Source organism: Amphiura filiformis, chromosome 5 (genome assembly GCF_039555335.1).
Source record: "Amphiura filiformis chromosome 5, Afil_fr2py, whole genome shotgun sequence".
Lineage (NCBI taxonomy): Eukaryota > Metazoa > Echinodermata > Ophiuroidea > Amphilepidida > Amphiuridae > Amphiura > Amphiura filiformis.
Window position 1 is genome coordinate 62,773,821 of NC_092632.1, and position 24,476 is coordinate 62,798,296.

Sequence of the window (24,476 nt, forward strand, 5' to 3'; positions counted from 1 at the left end):
TGGGGGATTCAAAATGGGGTATTCCAGTTGAAATCCATACACCCCCTATGGAAGACATGACCTTAATCTCCCACACAGGGAGTGTAAATTTCAAATGGGGTTACCTGAGTGGGGAATCCATTTGAACTCTACTCCCCCTGTGGCAGGAAATTAAGGTCATGTCTTCTACAGGGGGTGTATGAATTTCAAATGGAATTATCCATTGCTACTGGTTAGTCATGGTCATTGTTTATCAAGAAACGTTTTCATTTCATTGTTGGATCCTTTGGGATAAAATAGTACTTGTTCAGTGCCTATTATATATGGGACCAAAATCCACCAGTCCTATCTCGGCGCTACGCTCCTCGCTTCTCGGCGCTGCGCGCCTCGCTCCTCGATGCTACACACCTCGCTCTCCGCCGGGGAACTAGAACTAGTTCTAGGATGACATTGATCTTGTAACAATTTCCAGGAAGGTAACTGTGGTAAACAAAAGATTAGGGTTGACATTTTCTTGATCTAGTAGTAAAATGTTTGTAAAATGAACAGCATTAATGCTCTGCATGCTAACCATAGGCTTCAACATAAAAAGTCCAAGTTATGAGATATTTTCCTCAAAATTTCAAGAGCTATCTCAAGAACCACTGAACCAATACTAGGCTTGTTTGTGCTCATTTTAATGCATTTTTCATGCTGATTCCGAATATGGCCATGATAATGTACAATTCTGACATTTTTGAATTTTCAAAAAATTGAAACTTGTCATCTGCACCTGCGTGAAGAGTGTTAAAACTATTCCATTTCCCCATTATACTCCCTTTTGCCATTAGTATAAGATTTAAGTGTAAATTGACTTGTTTTTCAGTACCTTTTAGCGAAAATGAATGGATTTATTTTGGATTGTATTTACTCAAACAAATTTGAAATACATTTGCATACTCCAAACCAGCCCTCCAAACCAGGTCAGCTTATCCAGGACAAAATATCACAATTTTGAGTACTTAAGGGGGTACTACACCCCTGCAAAAGTTTATGCCTATTTTTGCATTTTTCTCAAAAATTATAGCGCATTGGGGACAAATAAGATATGTATTTTATAGGGCAAGGACTACAATTACTGCACTGGAAATTTTATTTCAACACAGACAACAGTTATGGAGTTACAGTCAAAAATGAGGGAAAACCAATATTTGATCAATAAATCAATAACTGTTGTTTGTGCTGAATTTTCAGTAAAGTAGTTGTAGTCCTTGCCCCTATAATATACAAATCTTACTTGTCACCAATGTGCTATAATTTTTTTTTTTTTTTGCAAAAATAGGCACAAAATTGACCAGGGGTGTAGTACCCCCTTAATAGATTGACAACAGATGCATCACTTGGGCATCAAAATGTAAACCCCAGGGTACCTAAGCATTTTAGCATCTAGCTCTTGACCATTTATATTTAATGTTTGTGTATTTGGGAAGACCCTTTTTATTTAATTTTTGACCTTTAGCAAAACTGTCTTTGGTTCATCAGAACCTTTAGAAAAATGAACCCTACTGGCCCTTTAGGTGTATAGATGTTCTTTCTTTTCCGGAAGTTGCTATCGCAGTTCACTTGCTAATACAAATAAATGCTGGTTTAATATTAGCTTCATTATTTCTAAAATTTTCATGCCAGATTTTAAAAGGTGCGACACAGTACTTCTCCTAATCTGCCAGTGGGCTGTTCCAGTTGAAATACATTCACCCCCTGTGGAAGACATGACCTTAATCTCCCGCACAGGGAGTGTGAATTTCAACATCCCCTTGTGTGGAAGATTAAGGTCATGTCTTCCACAGGGTGTGTATGGATTTCAACTCGAATAGACCTATGATGTAAAATTTGTTCACCCAGTGAACTAAGTGTAAAAACTTTTAGTCATCAAAGTGATATGAAAGAATTCTGACAATTCCTAACATTATTTTTTGTGTGTTTTACTCTCTTTACAGATGAATGTCCCAAAGAAGAGCTTCAGTGTATCGATGGGAACTGTATCCCACAAACCAAGTTTGTAATTTTGTAAAAGACTGCCCCATGGAACGGATGAAGAAGATTGTGGTAAGACATATATATTATCATTACCGATAATTTACATATTCAAGGAATAACTTAGGTCCCCTGATTGGTGCTGGTCTAATAGGGAGCAAGGAATCGCTATATTTTGTTTATTGATTTGATTTTGAGCAAACAGCCAGGCATTACCCAAATGGGAACTGACTGCAAGATCTTTGTCACCTTCCCCATTTGCCCCACAATTTTATAGGAAGTAATAGAGTGAGCTGATACTTACATGATTTTTCCTCCACCGGTATCAAACCTAGGACCTCTTGCACCAGACTCAAACTGTAATGTGATGCTTAGAGCAAGAAATGCTTTAAGCAATATTAAATCAAGATTTGTTTATCTGGTTCTCATCATTGAAAGTTATGAAATTAGTTGCAAAAATAAAAAGGCTTCTTTAAGTTGGACTAAGTCCTACTTAAACGTAAAACTAAAGTTACACTCGGTTTCAGAGAAGAACAGCAGTCCCTTGCTCAGATTGATGTGAGTGCCCTGTTAATGAGTGATGTACACAGAGCTTTAGGCCTATGTACTGAAATTATTAGTTTCCCGTCACCCGCCGGCATCACCTTTTCAATTTGACCAAAACTTTCATTATTTTCATAAAATTGTCAATTATTTGAAAAAAGATCAAAATTGAAACTCTCAAAATGTCTGACATCCCCTGCTGATCATAATCAGCAGTTTTTCTTAGTTGTAGGAGTAGAGGATGTGGTAAATAATGGAAATTTAAGGATTACCTCATCCTGTTTTTAGTGATTACAAAAAGTATAAATAAAAATAATTTGTGATAAAAGTAAGTATTTGGATGTAATTTGGACATAACTTATGTAACTTCATCCAATTATTGAAATATTTGTATTAAAAAAAATGATCGGTAACCTGCATGGAATCTGAGTGTATGATCAGTAGCATAGTAAGTGCTTTTTGATATCAAATATTTCCAATTGCATTGCAAATAAATGCACGGTCTTCTCTTTGAGATTAACATCACGCTCTTTGAATCTAATTAGTGACACGTTAGTGATCTATATCTGCAATTCATGACAACATCTGTGGGCTGAATGCCAGTAGTCATTCTGTCCTAGCTGTCCTATCTGTTGAACCACAGATACTATACACTGAAAATGTTGATAACTGTGGATCAATAATTACGAAAACTTCTTTTAAAAACATTTTATTTGTAAAGGAAAGGACAAAAAGAGGAGAAGGCAAAATTTCAGGATTTTCAATCACTTTTCAGAATTTTCCCAGTTAATGTAATCACCCTCATTCCAAGCTTTGGAATGTACTGTAGAATAATAGAATGTTTACAAAACATCTCTAACAAACACTTTAAGTTGAATCTATACATTGTTTTGCCAACAGCTATTTTAGAACATACTCTTTACCTTCCTTAACATTCAGACTAAGGAGCCTCAAGTGGCATAGATCAATATATCATTGCTTAGGCAGAACGGGCAAAAGTGATGTTGCTTTTTCTGTAGGCATCTGTTATTGCTTGTATTTCATTACACATGACAGGTCAGATGTGTGTGCTTCCTGAACATGTGTACTCCCATGCCACTTTGCCCTCCCACAAGAGATGAGCATTTATTTTTATTTAGATAAGAAACTGATTTTCCCAATTTGGCTTGGCTGTGGAAAAACATTTTATCCATCAAGTCCATCAGGACAGTTTTATTAAAATAAGCAAGTAAGTAAGAAGAGGTCATAATAATGCATTGTGTATTAACTGCTCAGGCATTCTTCTTATGCTCTATTCCGATCGGGAACATCTGGAGCTCTATTCCAATCGGGAACATCTGGAGCTCTATTCCGATCTGGAACATCTGGAGCTCTATTCTGATCGGGAACATCTGGAGCTCTATTCCAATCTAGAGTATCGGGAGCTCTATTCTAATCTGGAACATCTGGAGCTCTATTCCAATCTGGAACATCTGGAGCTCTATTCTAATCTGGAACATCTGGAGCTCTATTCCAATCTGGAACATCTGAAGCTCTATTCTAATCTGGAACATCTGGAGCTCTATTCCAATCTGGAACATCTGGAGCTCTATTCCAATCTGGAACATCCGGAGCTCTATTTTCAATCTGGAACATCTGGAGCTCTATTCCAATCTGGAACATCTGGTGCTCTATTCCAATTTGTAATATCTTGAATACACCAATATCTGTTGTTTTCCAGTCCACAGACATGATAGCTTGTTTTCCAGTCCACAGACATGACAGGTTGTCTGTAACCAGCATTTGTAATTTGCACTCTTCACAACTGCACAAATACATATATTAACCCTAAAGTCCCATTCAGAGTCCACATCGCAACGCAATGTGATGCTGTGATGCTTTTAAAATATCGCAGCATCGCGTGATGAAATTAAACATTGTAATTTCATCACACGATGCTGCGATGTTTTAAAAGCATGTGGGGTCTGCATCTCCTTTTATGGTCATTCTGCCAACCTTGATTTTCCAGCAGCCAATCCAATCACAAGCGTGCACAACTGCGATATCGCAGCGCGATGCCAAAAAGTTGAACAAAATTCAACTCTCATCGCAGACGAAATTTCCACCGTGCGATGAGAATTTTCACCGCAGAGCTCGTAAAAGTGGTTTCGATTTGTATAAGATTGTGAAGATTTTGTAAGATTTTTTTTTGCATTAGGGTTAATATGAACATTAATCTCTGGTTGAACTCCTTGGTCTCACATCCATTTTTCAAATCCCAAATCTTGCAAAGCAAAAGAGACAGCAATCACAGTCATCACCCTATAAAGCACGACAGAGGTTGTACCGTAACCACCCGGGTATAAGCCCACCATCGGCTATAAGCCCACCCCCTATTTTTCAAAACATTTTGGGAACAAGGGTGCATTCAGGTATAAGCCCAGTACTAAATTTTGGCCAAGTTCTTAAAACAAATCAATGCTTTGCTCTCATATTTAAGAACAAATATAAAAAAATATCAGTTGATGATTAACATTCCACACTTATAATTTCAAGAAATTGACATAGATGATAGAAATTACTGGCACATTGGGCAATACAAATGGGGGAAGATTGTTCTTATTTTTTAATTCATGCACTAGCCCTTCCCCGGCTATAAGCCCACCCCCATTTATGAAGTGAAATCTGCCATCTAGGGGGGTGGGCTTATACCCGAGTGGTTACGGTAATTACAAATCTCAATCTCAATCCTCCATGGATTAGAATGAGAATCAAGAACAGCTATTAATATTTCAAAGTAAACATTGATGTACCGCCCGCCCGCCTTGAGATATTAGAAGATCAGACAACTTAGTCAAATCCACAAAGGATTGTCCTACTTTACTAATAAGAGATTCATGAACATGAATTGCTCAAGAGAGGGATTCCGCTGGCCTAGTTTGCCTTAAAAGACCCAGCAATCAAAGTAAATATACCACAGATTGTTTCATTGCTCAAGAGGAGGATTTTGCTGGCCTAGTTTGTTCTTAATGAAGACATTATCAGTACTATATCCATGGCAGATTGTTTGGCTAGGGCAATTCCTTATAAGAGGGACATTCTACTGGTGTATGTGTCCTGCAGCTTATCCTCAAAAAAGGAGGCAACATTAATAAAACCACTGAAGGAGTGAAGGTATCAGTTAGCTTGTCTCAGTAAGACATTTTTGTTCATAGATAACCCAGCAAACACAACATTTATATCTTTTAAAATTTTGCTAAAATGTATACAATTTAGATATTAAACTTGAAATGTTGGGTTATTTAAAAGATAGAAATGCATTCTATATGAAAAATATTAGTATGGACAAATATTTCCTTTAGATATATTGACTGAAGTAAAAAATAGTTGATCTCAATATTAAGTTGGATTTTTGTATTAAATTCACATTTTAATTTCAGCTTTAGCTTTTTGGAGCTAAACTGTTTCTTTGTTGCCATATGTATGTGTTACACTGTGACCTTTCACAATGTTTGCAACTGACCAAGTGAAGCAACTGTTGCGCAACATCTAACTGCAGACAATAACATGAACGGTTATCTTTCCAATGTTATTCTTGTTTATTGCTTGTTTTTGCAAATGACCAAGTGAAGCAACTGTTGCACAACATCTTACTGTATAGCCTAGACAATAACTACTCTAGACAATAACATGAACGGTTATCTTTCCAATGCTATTCGTGTTTATTCAGACTCTTAAGAGTTTATATCCTTTCCTGTGGTAGAATTCTTATGAGATTCTTTGCACCTGTCACTCAATGTTTACTTTGATGCAGACATTGGGCTATTCCATTCAAAATCCACACTACTCCTGTGGAAGATTTTGGAAATATCTTCCACAGGGGGAGTATATTTTTCAAATGTAATTGGTCAGAGTTAAGCATTTTAACACCCATACTTCCCCTGTGTTATGACATTACCTATATCTTCTACAACTGGAGTGAGTACTTCAAATGGAAGTTACTCAATTGTCTATTCTATTTGAAACTTATACCCCTACTGTAGAAGACTTTAGCTAAATCTTCCACAGGGGTAGTATGGATTTTGAATGGAATAGCCCATTAGTTTCCTTGGTATTTTCTTCTTTCAAATTAAAGACCTTTCTTTGTAATTGGTCACATTTATCTACGAGGTTTAACAGGTGTTAGAAATGCCTGGTGATGTACAGAATTAGTGAATAATGGTAGCAACTTTAATATACCACAAAACTGGAATGTCCGTAATTGATCTTTTTCAAAAGAATTAAAATATTCCAGAGGTGGGAAGAGGCCCACATTGAGGCAAAATTCTTAGAATAATGTATGTATGATGTGTGTTTATTTATTCAATTGAGGATTGCCAAATATTCTCAAAGCAATTAGTATAAACCAAAAAAAACATGCACATTAATCAAGTCATGCTTGTTGAGCATGCACATTGATGCAGTTAAGGTATTTTTTACAACAATTTCAGGGAATTACCACATTGATGGTCTATTATATTATAAGAAAATGGACAGTATTTAAATGGCATTTTGAGATTTAAAAAAACCACGTGGGGTTTTGATGATTAAACATTTACAAATAATGCATTTAATAATCGCAAGTAAGTGCACGATTTAATTTGAGAGACATTCATCACTATGGACCACAATGGCCTCGTCCCAATGGCATAGTTCAATAACCTCAATTAAACAGTGGTAATGCAAATTTTGACCTCAAGTTGCAGAGTATGAGTTTTTGTTCCCAAATTTTCAAAGGTCATTCAATGAATGTACAAATGTATTGGGGTTAAAGAACTGTGCCCTGATAGATGAGCATGTTATGGATCCTAGTGCATGGAAAATTTGATTACATATTTGATTTATAGTGTATGGTTTTCAATTACATTTCTACATAATCTAAACATTTTGTTCCATTCTTCCCATGAATAGCATGTTACATGCAGATATTTATAAAATGCCCTAAGTTGGGAACATGCAAGGATAATGACGCTCATAAATCACATTTGCGTGATAATCGTAAGTGCAGTCGACACTCAAAATGTTTAGACTGTCTATTAAATCAAATTAGGGGACGGAACACTGGGTTTGAGTTTGAAATGAGTGTTTTATTAAAGGTATCCGGTTTGGCTTAGAGTGGATGGGCTTGCCAATGGGAAAATATGAAAATTGCACTATAATTATAAACAAAAATAATCAGAGCAGAGAGTTGATGAGTTATTGGATTATGGGTCGAATTTTGAAATTGGTTTAATAGGTTTAGCAAAAAGCTTAATTCAGTTTACTGGAAGTAGATGGTAGTAAACAAAGAACAAGAAATTTCTAAGCATTGTGATCAATTTATTTTATTCAAAAAATATCAAAAATATTTGTTGTTGAGTGAAATATTGGAAGTTATAGATATTTACACGCACTTTATACATATTACTATCTACTGAAGATAACAGTTATAGGCAGGTAAAATAAGAGAGTAAATAAAAAGTTATTTATACAAAAGTAATTTATAGTTCAGTTTTATTACCGTATCATTTCTGAATACCAGTACTTCAATTAAATTCTACTTATGAATTATAGTCTATCAACTGCTATCTCTTATAACTTCAAAGTTTATTAAATGTATCCAAATGTCATTGTTTTTTATAGACATTCTGAGAACAACATTTTGTTATTGATATTGATTGTAATGTCTACTTGGCATCGCCATATGTCTGTCTATAATAAACTACAAGTAGAATGTCAGGGGTAGATGTAGCTATTATACAAGTAGGTATGTCACAGTGGCTGCACAATAATTCTGCTACACTGTGCATGCAAGCATAACAGTGAATTGAAAAGGGCGCGCTTCAAATTTGGCCAATTTTAGAAAACATCCATGTCGATAAATGAATTCCTTCATATGCTTCATTTATCCAAATTGTTTGAATTTTTAATATATGGTGTGTGAAGCCTTCCCGAGGCTACCATCGGGTCCCCCAAATTAAAAATTGTTTTGTTTAAGAACTACTGCCTGTTTTATGGATTTTTGAAGATCGCTCATAAATCAGTAAATATAGGCCTACTGAAGTAAAGGAACTACCACCATTTAGCTGAAATACTAATCTTTCTTAGCATGTAAATTAATTCCGTCGACAACAAATGAAACACTTCCCTAAAACCAGTTGAAGCAAAACATTAATCAATGTTTTTTTTTAGGGAGTAATTTTCCAAACTACAATAGCTCTAAGCCATTGTGTGTGTCCAAGGCCATACTATTTTTGTATACGCTGTACAGTAAAATTGCTGTTCATTTTACCGATTATAATCCCATGTTAATCCAGATGACAAAATGTTAATTTAAAGTCTCATTGCAACTGAATTTTAATTTTTACTTTTCGGACTTGGCTTTGAGTAATGGTGACACATACCATGTTTACAGTAAAAATGAAAATTATATTCCAGACACCATCAAAATGTCAAACTTTTAATTTTTTTGTATTGTTTTTAAATAATTAACTGCAGTTCATTTATTCAACCTCATAACAGGATCATACTTAAAAGATTTATGATGAATGAACAGACGTTCATTAAATATTGAAAAAAAACCAAAATTACTCATGCCTAATTTGCATAATAATATCATAAATACATAATTAGCTGTAATTACCTAATTTGCATAATTAATTACCTTTTGTGTATTTTTTGTCATCAATTGAAAGAACTTTGTATACATATGTGTGCAAAAAAAACCGCACCTTTATATCATGTACGGTTTTCTATTGGCATCAATTTTGCATATTAATAAGCTGAACTTAGTCATTTTTGAGATTTAATTTGTCTGCAGATTGGCGAAATGGCTAAAATAGTATATTTGATTAATTTATTATAATTATTCAATGATGGATTTTTAATTTTTGTTTTCTGTAACGAAGTCAGGAAAGATAGGCATTTAACATGTGCTATTTAAATTAACGCTGTTTTTCCAAGCAAGCGTCCAAATAAACCTTCAAAATCTCGAAATGTGCCAATTTTGTCATTACAGCCATTTGTGGCAGGATTTCATTCCATCTACGAGCATCTTTAAATTGACATTACATCACAATGCATTGACCGATTTCAATTCTGTTTTTTTGATTTTTGATGCTTTAATAAAGCTTAATAATGTAGGAACATTAAATAACGCGTTTCTGCTGCGATTATTTTTGAGGTGATATACCTAATACAAGTCTTGTCAATTAGTTGGCACATAATTGGGATTGAATGTTTCCCATTAGGTTTAGCACATTGCATACATGCACTACCGTAAAGAATCGCCTAATGGCGCACATGATGGGGTCCTTTGCCTTGGGGTAAATTTCACGTACAGATATGGAGCTCCCTCCTCTGAAAACCCCAACTAGAATGAAGAGTCTGTGCCAAAATTTTCTGGTTTGATTTTTACGGGAGGACACTTTTAGTTTGTACCTTAAATTCCAGTTATATCAAGGGAGCCCATTATGCGACATTAGGGGAAACTGTATGCTATACCCTTAGATTATCATTAAGTGTTAAACTAGGCTTGGGCATCGTCAGTCTTTTGCAGGTCACAGCCAAAACATATCGTGATATCCCCATGTGATGATATTTTTATCCATATCAGAAGTTCACAGAAGTTCACTGTTATGCGGGTGCAAAACGGCCCGGCAGCTGCGGCAAGCAATGAAGCAACAAGTATACAAATAAATAAGTTCAAAGCATACCTCTTCAATTCACTTAAACAGCTTCTTTACATCCGAAACATTATTAAAACCAGCATGAATCCATTTGCATATTGTACACTTGGCATATTTGTAAGTGCAATCGGCTGTACTTTCGAGATTTCACCATAAACACTGCCATTATTGTGCATAGTTTCCGCTATATTACATTGCATGATGGGTAATGAATATTAAGTCGGTCGTGGCCAGAAGCTGGACATGATATCGCCCGATGCTATTTTAACATGAAATTTGCAAGAATCTCTAAACCAATTGTATTCCATATTTATTTGTACTTATTTTGATTCATTTTCCTAACAGCAGATGCTGTTTACATTTAAAAGGTCATTTTGTGATCCACAGCGTCATCCCCCCTTTGTACTTATTTTGATTCATTTTCCTAACAGCAGATGCTGTTTACATTTAAAAGGTCATTTTGTGATCCACAGCGTCATCCCCCCACTTTTCTCAAAAAAAGTTGAGATTTTTATATCACTGGAAACCTGGCTACATAATGTTTATATACAAAAATTTTCTTGCAGATTAGTTCGTTTAGCAAAGATATCGTGAAATTTTAATTTCATTCTGGTATACCAGAACGAAATTACAATACATTGTCTATGGAGCAGTGTAATACACATAATTATGCATAACTCGCAAACTCGGAATCAACTGAAATTTTGGGAATAAGTTTTTTTCGTTGTTATCTACTGAAAAATGTCATAAAAAGAGGATGCTAGGATCACGAAATACTCCTTTAAGATAATGAAGCATCTCTTTAGTATTAAATATTTGCAATCAGCTGTCTCTTGTTGGCATCCCACATCTAGCAGTCTAGCCCATCATTAATGGCAATCATCAATATCAGTTAGTAACTAACCATGCTAACGGGGAAACTCTACATCAATGTTATACATTTTTAGTAGACGATCAATTTCTTAGAATAACATTCAAATATCTTGGCTATATCACTTTCACTTTTCTCATCCGTTCCTATATTGTTTATCTATTTAGCTTTCCCCTTCTGGGTCTCCGTCTATTTGTAGGTTTCTGGTATAGAGGAAGATATGTTTCAAGGTGTATGTATCATTTAACGTCTTCGTTCCTAGAATAGGAATGTAAAGCCTCGTCTTCTTTCAAATTATTTGCTTGTTATCATTAAATTTCTAGTCTATCCTGTCACTTTTTGATTAAGAATGAACATTTGTCAGGTGTTTCATTAACAATGAAACCGAAAGAAAAAAAATGAATTTGAAATAATATATCATTTTGCTTTGAAAAAGAAACAGCTTGTTGCTAAGGATGTTAGTAAAAATCAAATGTGACGCGATATTAATGGGTATTTGGTAACTTTAATGTGGTAGTTTGCTATACTGTTATCTACTGAAGATAGCAGTAGTATTGAAGATAGCAGTAGTTATGCTGCTATCTACTGAAGACAGCAGTAGTATTGAAGATAGCAGTAGTTATATTGCTATCTACTGAAGATAGTAGTATTGAAGATAGCGGTAGTTATATTGCTTTCTAATCTACTGAAGATAGCAGTTTCAGTTGAAGATAGCAGTAGTTATATTGCTATCTACTGAAAATAGTAGTATTGAATATAGCGGTAGTTATATTGTTATCTACTGAAGATAGCAGTAGTATTGAAGATAGCAGTAGTTATGCTGCTATCTACTGAAGATAGCAGTAGTATTGAAGATAGCAGTAGTTATATTGCTATCTACTGAAGATAGTAGTATTGAAGATAGCAGTAGTTATATTGCTATCTACTGAAGATAGTAGTATTGAAGATAGCAGTAGTTATATTGCTTTTGAAATGAATTTGAAATAATATATCATTTTGCTTTGAAAAAGAAACAGCTTGTTGCTAAGGATGTTAGTAAAAATCAAATGTGACAAGATATTAATGGGTATTTGTTAACTTTAATGTGGTAGTTTGCTATACTGTTATCTACTGAAGATAGCAGTAGTATTGAAGATAGCAGTAGTTATATTGCTATCTACTGAAGATAGCAGTAGTATTGAAGATAGCAGTAGTTATATTGCTATCTACTGAAGATAGTAGTATTGAAGATAGCGGTAGTTATATTGCTTTCTACTGAAGATAGCAGTCATATTGAAGATAACAGTAGTTATATTGGTATCTGCTGAAGATAGTAGTATTAAATGTAGCAGTAGTTATATTGTTATCTACTGAAGATGTCAGTAGTATTGAAGATAGCAGTAGTAATATTTGCTATCTACTGAAGATGGCAGTAGTGCTGAAGATAGTAGTAGTTATTTTGCTATCTACTGAAGATAGCAGTAGCACTGAAGATAGCAGTAGTCATATTGCTATCTACCGAAGATAGCAGTAAGTACTGAAGATAGGAGTAGTCATATTGCTATCTACCGAAGATAGCAGTAAGTACTGAAGATAGGAGTAGTCATATTGCTATCTACCAAAGATAGCAGTAAGTACTGAAGATAGGAGTAGTCATATTGCTATCTACTGAAGATAGTAGTAATATTGAAGATATCAATAGTATAATATTGTTATCTACTGAAGATAGCCCGGAAGATAGCAATAGTATTGAAGATAACAGTAGTTATATTGCTATCTACTGAAGATAGCAGTAGTTGTATTGGTATCTACTGAAGATAGTGAGTAGTTCCAAAAATGCAATACAAATTTTACAGATACAGAATTCCTTGGTATTTAGTACAAAATTACTCATTCTTTATTACCGTACAATTCGCAAGGATAAAGAAGTAGCCTATTTCTGATTAACTAAGACACACAACATGTGGATCGGGAAGCTAGTTTGGCTATAAATATCACAAAAGCAGTACAATTGCATGTCATTATTTGCCAAATATACATTATATAACCTTCAAAATAAAGAAAAATGTTGGACAAACATAAACAACATTTTAAAGTCAAGGTTATTAGCCTATTGATATTATTGATATTCTTCAAGAGTATATATTGTTGTGCATGTAGAGATCATGCCTTAAACCAAGCTATTGTAGGTATTAATGTCTTATACAATAATAATGATGATGAAAACTGTAGTGGAATATGGTTAATGCACGGAGCACATTAATTTTCAGCAGTAGAGCATTGTTGTTAAAGTGGGGGAGGGGGAGTGAAAGTTTCAATACGGAATTGTTAAATCGATGCATGAAGGGTGAGTGTATAAGACAGGAACTTGAATCTCCATCTACTCCCCTAAATCTTTATACATGATAAATATGGAATAAATCGCAAATATGTAGGGGACTAGACCAGGATGAAGGTTATTGCATGGGCAAGTGCCGCTGCACAGAGCACAAACAGGTGGGGTGGGTCTATTAGAACAGGGTAGTGTGTAATCTGTGTATATCAGAGAAGAAGATGAATTGATATGATAAAGGTTGTGTAATGCTTCTGTTGAAACAGCTTACACAAGGGCAGTGGCAAACATTGTCAAGTAAGCAAGAGTAAGGGTGCAGGCATCAACGCCGCTGTCTCAGTACACATACAATTCCATCTGACTTGGCATCTTTGTTTCAAATCAGAGTTTGGTACCCTTTATGCAGGGGATAAAATAGAGTCCGAAGTTTACTGTTTTCTAAAATCCATTTTCCGTGTTGTAAAATTTGTAAATCTGTGTCATGAATTTAGTGTTCAATATCGCGATCAATATGCTCTGATTGGAATATTCTCACGATAATAGGCCGACTATTACGATGTTTAGAGGGATATAGGGGATCATGCCTTGGTAATATACCTTTAATTCGGTATTACTAAACAGTATTTTTATCATAAAAATTGACAAACAACTCATGATTGTTTTTAACATTTATTTCCCGTATCTTTTAACAATTTTTGTCACATCATACAAAAATGTCATTTTCCGTGTTGTACCTCCGATTCTGTTATTTTCTTCCGTTTTCCGTAAAACGGAAAACTTCGGACTCTAGGATAAACCCAAGTCATAGTTCTAGACATTCTAGAATTTTTATGTTTTCTTCTGCTATTTTGCTCTTTTTGTTTCAAGTGATAAACTATATTGCAAAAACATCATGGCATATGCTGAATATATGTGCAAGATATTAAAATATCTGCACTGAGCATTATATGTGACATGATCAAGGGGAGTGAGTCGGATGCCACTTATATTGTTTTTGAGATATTGGCAAAAACAGTGTTCAAATTGGTTAACAAAGTTCTTTGTATCTGATCCAGAATGTTCACTTACTTGTGTACGTTTCAACAACAGCTGTTGTCTTTATCAACACTTGATGGGTAGTGACTGCTATTGGCAACCGACGCTAGAAGTAGTTCCAGCGTTGATCTTGGAGTTGCCAGTCTGTTTTCCTTCAAGGGATTTTCTTGATCCCTGAGTCAGGAACTCATCGAAAATGTGAGAGAGTTGGTACTGTCCTTCATCTCTGTTCATGGTGGTGCCCCTCCGCTTTCTTATTTCTATAGCCTCCTTTATCCAGCGAGTGTTCAATAAAATTCACCTTTGAGCAAGAATCTCAAGGCAGCCTTCCATTTCTGGATACTTTGATAGAAAAAAAAGAAGACGGCACCGTAAAGCTACTGGTCTACCGTAAGCCAACTCATACAGACCAGTACCTCAACTATCAGTCCCATCACCCTCTGCATCAAAAGCTTGGTGTGATACGCACTTTGTATAACAGGAAAGACAGCGTTGTGACAGAGGAGGAGGATAAAGTGGAAGAAGAGAAGAAAGTGCAAGAAGCCCTCAGAACATGCGGCTATCCTGACTGGACCTTTAAAAAGGTCAAAGATCAGATACAAAGCGTCAAGCCCAAGAAAGTGAGCAAAAAGACTGATGATAAAACCAGGAGCAAAGGCATGGTTGTACTTCCTTATGTAAAGGGTGTCACAGAAAGAGTATCTCGTGTTATGAAAAATTACAACATTTCTACTGCGATGAAACCGCACAACACTCTCAGAAAACAACTGGTACACCCAAAAGACAAACGCGATCCAAATAACACCACTGATGCAGTATATAAGATTCCCTGTATGAACTGCGAATTGTCTTACATAGGGGAAACTGGCAGAAAGTTTGGCACAAGACTTGAAGAACATAAAAGCGAGGCGGAGAAAGTGAGTAAAACGGTAACCACCAGAGCAGGGAGAAAGGAATCGTTAACAACAACACACAAGTCGGCCATTACTGATCATGTCGTCACCGACAAGAATCACGTCATAGGATGGGGGAAGCTGAGGTCATCGGCACAGAGCAAAATAGATACACTCGCTGGATAAAGGAGGCTATAGAAATAAGAAAGCGGAGGGGCACCACCATGAACAGAGATGAAGGACAGTACCAACTCTCTCACATTTTCGATGAGTTCCTGACTCAGGGATCAAGAAAATCCCTTGAAGGAAAACAGACTGGCAACTCCAAGATCAACGCTGGAACTACTTCTAGCGTCGGTTGCCAATAGCAGTCACTACCCATCAAGTGTTGATAAAGACAACAGCTGTTGTTGAAACGCATACAAGTAAGTGAACATTCTGGATCAGATACAAAGAACTTTGTTAACCAGTTTACTATACCGATCCTGATGAATCTGTTCAATCAGTGTTCAAATTCTTTCATTTTATATTGTTTTCAGCCATTGATAAATTGCTCATAACTCAGTAACCAGATGTCCAATTCTGAGGGGGTTTGCATCAAAAGGAAGTATTTGTAAACTGCAAGAAAATGATGTAAAAAACTTCTAATTAAAAATTGCCGACATGTGACTCATTCCCCTTGATCATGTCACATATATTTCTAAATATTGGCGAATAGTCCGGAATTTGGCGTAGCACCTGTTTGAAATACTGGTAGGTGGCTGAAAATGCATACAGCCTCTTGTTTCTATCGATACTTACATTAGAAAGTGTGGGCTCTATGTTTTATGCAATACCGTATATACCAATCATCTCAATTATGTGTATGAAGGTAGTCAGCAAACACAATGGTAAAATATTAATATATTCATTAACCATCAATATCAAAGCCTTCAATAAAATTTAGACAAGTCATTGAATGTGGACACGGAAGTGTCAACTACCTCTAGTTTACACCTGAAACCAAACCTGGTTCATTGCATTCCAAAAGTGTGGCAAACAACACTTGTTATGTCGTTATTATGTTTTGCTTTACAAGGTAGAGCTGGTAAGAGGTTTGTGTTGCTCCAAGGTGTCATTGCGCTATTCCATTTAAAATCCACACTCCCCCTGTGGAAGATTTAGGAAACATCTGCAACAGGGGGAGTATGTCTTTTGAATGTATTTGGTCAGGGTAAATCATTTTGAAACCCATACTCCCTCTGTATAATGGCTTTACCTACAGCTTCCACAACTGGAGTGAGTTTTTCAAATGGAAGTTACTCAACTGTCTATTCTATTTGAAACTCATACTCCCCCTGTAGAGGATATTTCCAAAATCGTCCACAGGGGTAGCATGGATTTTAAATGGAACAGCCCATTTCTCCAAGGTGTCATTGTCTTGTCTGAGTGAACATCAGGGGAAATTTGAAGTGATATAAAGGAAGGGGAAATAAGATGCTATATGAAGCAATGAAGTGTCTTTTTGGTTACATTTCCCCCTAGGTTACCAGTGTGTGTACGGGTGACAGCTCGGAAAGCAATCTGAAACATTCTGTGATTATATTGCATCATTGTCCTGTCCATTCCCAGAACGGAATGTGGAATAGCTTTGACCCTGGAGCTTATTTGATTTGCAGTTTTGAATGGAGATGTAGACCATTGAAAGAAAGACAGTAGTGAATACTATAATTATACCAAAAATGGTTCTAAGTAGAACCTTAAATGGTTCTTGAACTGTCCTGTATGTGGAACCATGGTTAATGAGCTTATTGCATATTTTACCTACATTTTCATTAATCCACTCTGCAGCTTAAACACAATAACCGATCAACTTCATTATTATGTTTTCAGGGTTATTAGGAGTTAAGAAAACCTAATAATGATAATATTGGATGGGGGAAAGCGCATGGTACCATAACATATCGGATTCGTCATACAAATATCGAACTCGCTGTTGGCTCATCCGATATTTTTATGACTCATCCGATATGTTATGGTATCATGCTCAACCATCCAATATTATATCAAACTTGGTATGTAGATTGGATAGGGTGGCCTAATGTGCTGTAGAGTTTTATGTCATGTTATTTGCATATTTATGAATATTAATGAGGTGATTTGCATATTTTTTTTGTACAACTTGTACAAAGTTCTGTTATTTACACACCTTTGTGTGGGGGCCACCTTAATTACAAACTATACGTAATTCTAGTTTGCATGATCTATTATGGCAATAATTCCTAGAGATGCCACCTGCAAAAAATGTCATTTGCATCATCTTAAGAGTAATTTACTAATTGTCATTAGTTCCCCTTCAGAAATCATGCATACATTTTGGAGCCAATTATGTTAAGTTAAAAAAAACCCACAATATAGGCCTAAATGCTAATTCTAGGAAACGCACCTAAACAATATGGCTTCTGTATAAATTTGTACCAAGAAAACTATATTGAACATTACCCTCGGGAAAGGAACATTCCAAGATCAGTAACCACAGACCCACACCATCCCACACTTTTCTGATTATTAGCTTGTTTGTATGCTTAGACCAAGGAAAGTTGATTCCAAGTTTCCTGTCACCCGCCCACATCACTTTTTTATTTTGGCCAAAACTTTCATTATTTTCAAGAAAATGTCAATTATCTTTGAGATGGAAATAATCAAAATTGTACATGTACAAATAGAGAGCTCCATCCTCTAAAAATCCCAACAAGAATTAAGGGAACGTGCCCTTATTTGCTGGTGGGATTTTTATAGGAGGGCACTTTTAATTTGTGTCTAAAATTCCAGTTATGTCAAGAGACCCCATAGCGCCATTAGGCAAACGTTCACGGTATTCCCTTTAAGATGTATATGGATTATGGATATGTTAAAATTTTACTTTCAAATACATTTATTAGTATGACAGAACAAACTGTGAAAAGTGCAATTAAGCTGAGTCAACTTTATGTGTGTCAAGATGTCTAGCCATATTTAAACATGTCACATCCTCTGTATGTAATTTAGTATTGCAATTATGATGATGGGTGATCTAATTGAGTTTGAAACTTTTGAATTTGTGAAATTATACATTTCTGATGTGATGACGAGGTATGTGAGAATCATATACTATAAAAGTGTTAATTTTTGACGTGTGTAATTTTTTGTGATTTGCTGTTTTGTAGCTGCTTACAAATCTGTGATTTTTGCATTTTTATACATAGACCTATGCGTAAATGAACATTATTTGTACATTTTTATCAGGTGGTGGTCGCCGTGCATCCTCTAAATTCAGTAAATTTTCATCGTCAACCGTGTAATTGAAAGGGATTATTTTGAAATTTTAAAACGCTTGAAATATCACAAACAAATAGGCCTATGTTAATAAATAATATAAATACAAGCTAAAACCGTTGAGGTTCGATAATGAACCCCACAAAACAAACCGAGTATATGGAAAATGCCATACGGCCGGGCGGTTTCACAAGTTGCCGGCTTTATCATGCCACTCGTCGCCTGATTTTTATTGTTCCTCTACCAGAGGTATTAGGTTTTCTGGTTGTCCATCCATCATTCCGTCCAAGCTTGCACGTACAATTTCTCGAAACTGGTAAGGCGTATCATGATATGATTTGGGGGGTGGGGGTGGCAATTAGCAGTCTCCAAATTTTATTATATTAAGTTTTCTTTGCAAAATATGCTAATTTGGTAGCTGATTTGTATAAATTAGAATTTTTTTATTATAATTTTTTTGGGGGGGTTTAAAAAACATTCCCCCAGCTTGAAGTGAAATCACCTGGTTAAAATGATGTGTGTTAAGGTGGAGGCTTTGTGTCGAGAACCACAAAATTGTAGTTTTCATGGCAGCATTTCTGAACACGAAAATTAATATGCCGCAAAAAATTGCACTTTTGCAGTAGTACAACAAACTCACAAAGAGAAATTTTGTTCTGACAAAATTTTTTTGACATTTAGGGAAACTCGACAAACAAGTGAAGTGACGTAAATTTTGATAAATTTGTCATACAATTTTGTTATAGAATAAAGAGCAAACAAGAAAGTGTAATCTATTATTTTGATCTTTTTCATTAACCCCATGAGAACTACCTGCCGATTGGCCAAAAAGAAGTTTTCATTATCAATTGGACCAATCAGCAACATTGTTAGAATAATTTCACCACACAAAAAAAGCCAGGGTGTATTATTTGCAAAGCTCCATTCTGATTGGTGATTAAAGTGAATATATCATGTAATTGACCAATCAGAGGCAATGTTACATCGGCAGGTTGTGCTCAGAGGGTTAAACGTGATTCAATGTACAACTTAACTGACACGTCTTTGATCACTTATCAAAAGTGTCGTTTTTTTAAATGTCAGTATAATATGAACTTCTGTGTTGCTTCTAAAAGCGCAAGTTTGTTGATTTTTTCTGCATATAAATCATACAGAGCTATAAAAAGTTGTTTCAATAATATTACTGTCATAATAAAAGGTTGATTTGAGTTAAGTTACAGTGGCGTGCGCAGCACATTGAAAGTGGGGGCCAGGTTGTTCAGTTCCCCTGAATGGTCAGTCTGATTAGGAGCAAATTTTGACATTTTTAACTTTTTCCCCCCGAATCCCCCGAATGACCAACAAAAGTGGGGGGGGACATGGCCCCCTTTTGCGCACGCCACTGTTAAGTTAAGCTGGATTTCACTTTCCCATAAAGCTGAAAGATACATATAATGAGTAAGAGAATATTTTATCGTAGTTGGATACCGGCATCACTACTCAAAATATTGGAGCTGCCTGTCATCTATCATACAGTAGAGGATAGTAAAACAAAAATTCCTATCGTTTATTCTCATTCTTATTCATCTAAATATTATTTTAATAACTATTCACCACTGTTTTATTTACCAAAAATTCAATCTGTCATGACTAAAACTCCCCTTTTTCTGAAATGAACGAAACTTGTTTACTGTTTTAGTTGCATGTACTGCGATCTTGTTCGCGTATTATTATAGAACGCGCAATATATTTGCGCTTCGACAAGCATCTTCTGTGATAACGTGATTACTGCCGTCTACCGTGTGATAGACAGCATGCAAAAACTAATGAAATTCAGCGCTAGTGAGCTAAACCATAGCCACTGACTAAGAATGTTAATTTTGTGGTACACATTCATAATCATATTTTCTGTTTTTGAGTTCCCCTTTGTTTTGAGAATTTCTAGGAAAAAATACCTACGGGGCAGAACTCCTCACAGTGAAATGTCTTTATAATTAACTAATCAAGTGCATTGGCCAATCACTATAGGTGGGATAATTATTTTACAAATCTGGTGACTACAAATTTGGTGTATACACTGTATTTTATACATTACATGTATTACATGAATAGTATACATGCAATCATCAGATTGTGAACGTGAATTAAAATGAATTTAAACAACACTCAGTTTCATTAAACATGTACTTAGTGTAATTTGAAAATTATTCTGTTGCATTGGAGAGTTCATTAATCTTTTTTTTTATCACTGGTGATTGAAGAGGTTCATCAGGTCTGTTGATTAACTCCAACTACAGAAACTCTAATAGAGTCATTTGTCAAGACCAAACTAAAAACTTAATTTTTCTGCTGTGAGGTTTACCAGAAGTGTTGATGATGTTATTAATAGTTGTATTATAATCAAATCAACTGGACCAACTATTATAATCTAATCCACTGGACTTACTATTGTGTGGGTCGGATATCACCCACTCACAAATAGTTCGTCCAGTTGATTAGATTATAGTTCAAATATTTATATAATATTGAATGGCTTTGAGTGTGATACAAGAATATATTGCACGACATAGAAAAATATTGCACGAGTCGAAGACGAGTGCAATATTTTTCTATCGATCGAGTGCAATATATTCTTGTATCACACGAAAATAAGCCATTCAATATTATTATTATTATTTATATCAGGCTTTTACTATGCGGTAAAATGAAAATTTAAGCTTACCTAGCCACCGGGTTTAACCAATGTGTATTGTAGGCCTAATGTACGCTTACCTTTTGACCTTGTTTTCTACTCTTTACTCTACAAAGACAATTTTGGAATAATTATATATATGTTTATTGTAGATGTGGATTATATTTCCTAAGGTTATCATCATCCAGAATTGCAGCGAATTAAGTTGGTGATTTTACTTGTTTATACAGTACGAAGTGAGCCGTTACGATGCCTGTAGTGTATTGTTGTGCTGTTGTATCATGGCGCGTGTTGGTGCCGTCACCATGGTAACGCGCGACGCTTACACGATACGCGTACAATATTCAAGAAATATTGTATTGCATCCGGGTATTTTGAAAATATTGTACAATATACAGTTTTGTTGTATCGCTCAAAAGCCTGATATAAATAATAATAAATATTATTTACTACCTGGATGAATGGTAATCTTCATAAAAAAACTTGTTGATGATGTTATTGATCCATCTGGTTTGGAGTGGGAACTGTTTTGGTGTCACTGGATCATTGGTGAAATTATACAATTAAAAGCATCATGCAAGTAATTGCTGTTAATAAGAAAATATTTGAACAAAAATAGGATATCTGGACAAATTGTTGCCAAAAATAAGTTACATGAAAATTACAAATACTTAAAGGGGGGGGTGGGTGGAAGTAAGAGTACCTGTGGTGTTGATGAAGCATACTAAGATGATGAAAAAATAGAAAAGGTAGTTGTGTAAACTTCCCCTGTTGCTATCCATCCACTTTGTGCCACCTTTTGGTTTTTCAGGCCAAAAGTGGTATGCAGCATAAATATTTCATTGACAAACCTTTCTTTTTGACCTAAAGTATAGTTGTATATTTCAACTCATGCAACCAGTTCAACAAAAAGCATTGGGCTATTCCAGTTGAAATCCATACACCCCCTATGGAAGACATGACCTTAATCTCCCACACAGGAATGTAAATTACAAATGAGGTACCTGAATGGGTGACTCCATTTGAAATCGACACCCCCTTTGTGGGAGATTAAGGTCATGTCATTCAAAGGGGCGATTTCAACTGGAATGGCCCAATGCAAGATAATTGATGACACTTTAAGGTTACACGAAGAAACGTATAAAAAACGTATAAAAGACGTATAAAGTTGTTCTCTAAAACCGCGTTTTCTCAGCAATCAAATATCGCAGTGAGTCAAATGTTGGTGCATGGACGTATCTTAACATTATTTTTGTGTCTTTATACAAATTTTTAGAATCCGTTTGTAAATCCTTCGTTTAAATCATTTTTACGCACCGTGTTCACAAGATCAAAAACACGTTCCATGCAGTTTTTTTCAAATATTCGCTCCGTATAAAACTACGCCGAGTGATTGTTTTCTCCTTTTTTGTATTGAACTACAAATCGACCAAAGAAATAATGTTGCCATGGGGAAGAACCAAAAACAGTACCGATTAAATTTTATTAGCCCGTTTTTGGGAACAATTTTCGAGAATCTTGTACCACAAAACACTGTTATGTTACATTATCGATATCTGGATTGTGGAACATTAATTTTGATTTCTAACTGCCTACATTATTTCTCAAAAGTATGTCGATTCCTTTCCCATTTGAATTTCACTCCAAATGTAAGCTACTTTTGCAAAAATCGAGGTTTTTCGCCATCGATACCTCCGACATTTACAGCGGTGATGAGATTGTTTACCATAAGAGCCTGGTATGCACTATTCCATAATAGTCAGTTTAAGCTCAATCGATTTCACAGATCTCTCAGTTGCTCAATCGGTTAGCGCGCGGTCACGTTCGACTATATAATACTAAGTTTTGAGCTGGAAAACTTTGGTACGTGTTTGAGTCCCTATATGGTCCATTCCATCTACGGTATTTTATTTTATTTTTCTCTCACTTTTTTCTTTTTTCTTGTTCGTTTCTTTCTTTCTGACAGCAGCGATTGATTGTTTTTGCCCGTTTTTTTTTCATTATATAACTCAGGAATTTTTAGGCTATACTAGTCTAGGCGCGGCCTATGAATATATTTTTTACAAATTAGATTAACAAAATATTGGTTGTTGGTTTTGTTACTGTTGTTGTATTATTGTTGTAGGCCTATATAATGCATAATCAGGGTATAAATAGGCATACTAGGGCTATTATAGCCTATAGAAGCATTGATTTATTTCACGACAGATATCATCCAGGATAATCTTAAAATTGAAAATTTAGAAAATCCAAAGGAAAATTGCAAAACGGCTGCCCACAATCACCTCCCCTATCAGCCCATATGGTCCTATCATGGTCGCCCCTTCCCTATCCCTGCAACATATAGGATGACTCACGAGCAGCGGTTTGTCCGTGTTCTAGTTCAGATTGATACACTATTATGTACTGCGTGAGTTCATTCTTTTCTGCATGGCTGTTTCCATTATTAACTTCCGCCCCTCTGGAATCAAGCCTTGAAAATCAATTGCATTTAACCTTAAGGATGGTTTGAATTGATATATGTCGGAGTAATAATGTCCATCCACGGTCTTCTATTTTATTATCAGGCAAGCCTTTTATTTAAACTGCTGGTTAATTACTTGAGTGTTGCTGTTGATAACCACACCATCAGCTTGGAGTTTGACAAAATAATACCATTAAATTTGTAGGATCATAAATAATGTACTACATATACCTGATTTCATGCTTCACAATAAATGATTGACAGGCGACATACAGGATTACATATCTACCATTATAAACTACATAGATTTTTGACAATCGCTCTGTGCTCCAAATAGATTTTCGCAAATAAGGAATTGAAATGGTAGATCACAGGTGCATTAAAATTTACAAATCCAACTTGGCAGTGTGGTTAATAATGGAGAGTTAACACACCTTTGTTTTTAGATGTCACCATTACCCACTTCAGTAATAGTTGTATATCATCAGCTATATGTTATGGTCAATTTAGTGTAGTGTGACCATACAGGGGTTTTAACCAACCTGACCCAATAATTTGTCATAGTACTTTGCAAAAGGTTTGAAGGAACTGACCCGGATTGGATTTTAGTAACTGTTCTAATGCATCTAATTGGCTTTAATGCGACATAAATAGAATATCACTGTGCCCACATCTAGGTTAATTAGTTAATTGGTAGATGGTCCGGATACTGACTTT

The 24,476-nt window shown here is 35.4% G+C and overlaps 1 protein-coding gene across 1 annotated transcript in view; it reads left to right on the forward strand.

The window, feature by feature from the left end:
* The window catches only part of LOC140153511 (uncharacterized), a 106,765-nt gene that overhangs the window by 80,196 nt on the left and 2,093 nt on the right, over positions 1-24,476 (forward strand). Inside the window, exon 3 of the mRNA XM_072176281.1 lies at positions 1,956-2,064. Coding sequence (XP_072032382.1) covers positions 1,956-2,029 — 74 coding nt within the window. The 3' untranslated portion in view covers positions 2,030-2,064. The remainder of the gene's footprint in view (positions 1-1,955; positions 2,065-24,476) is intronic.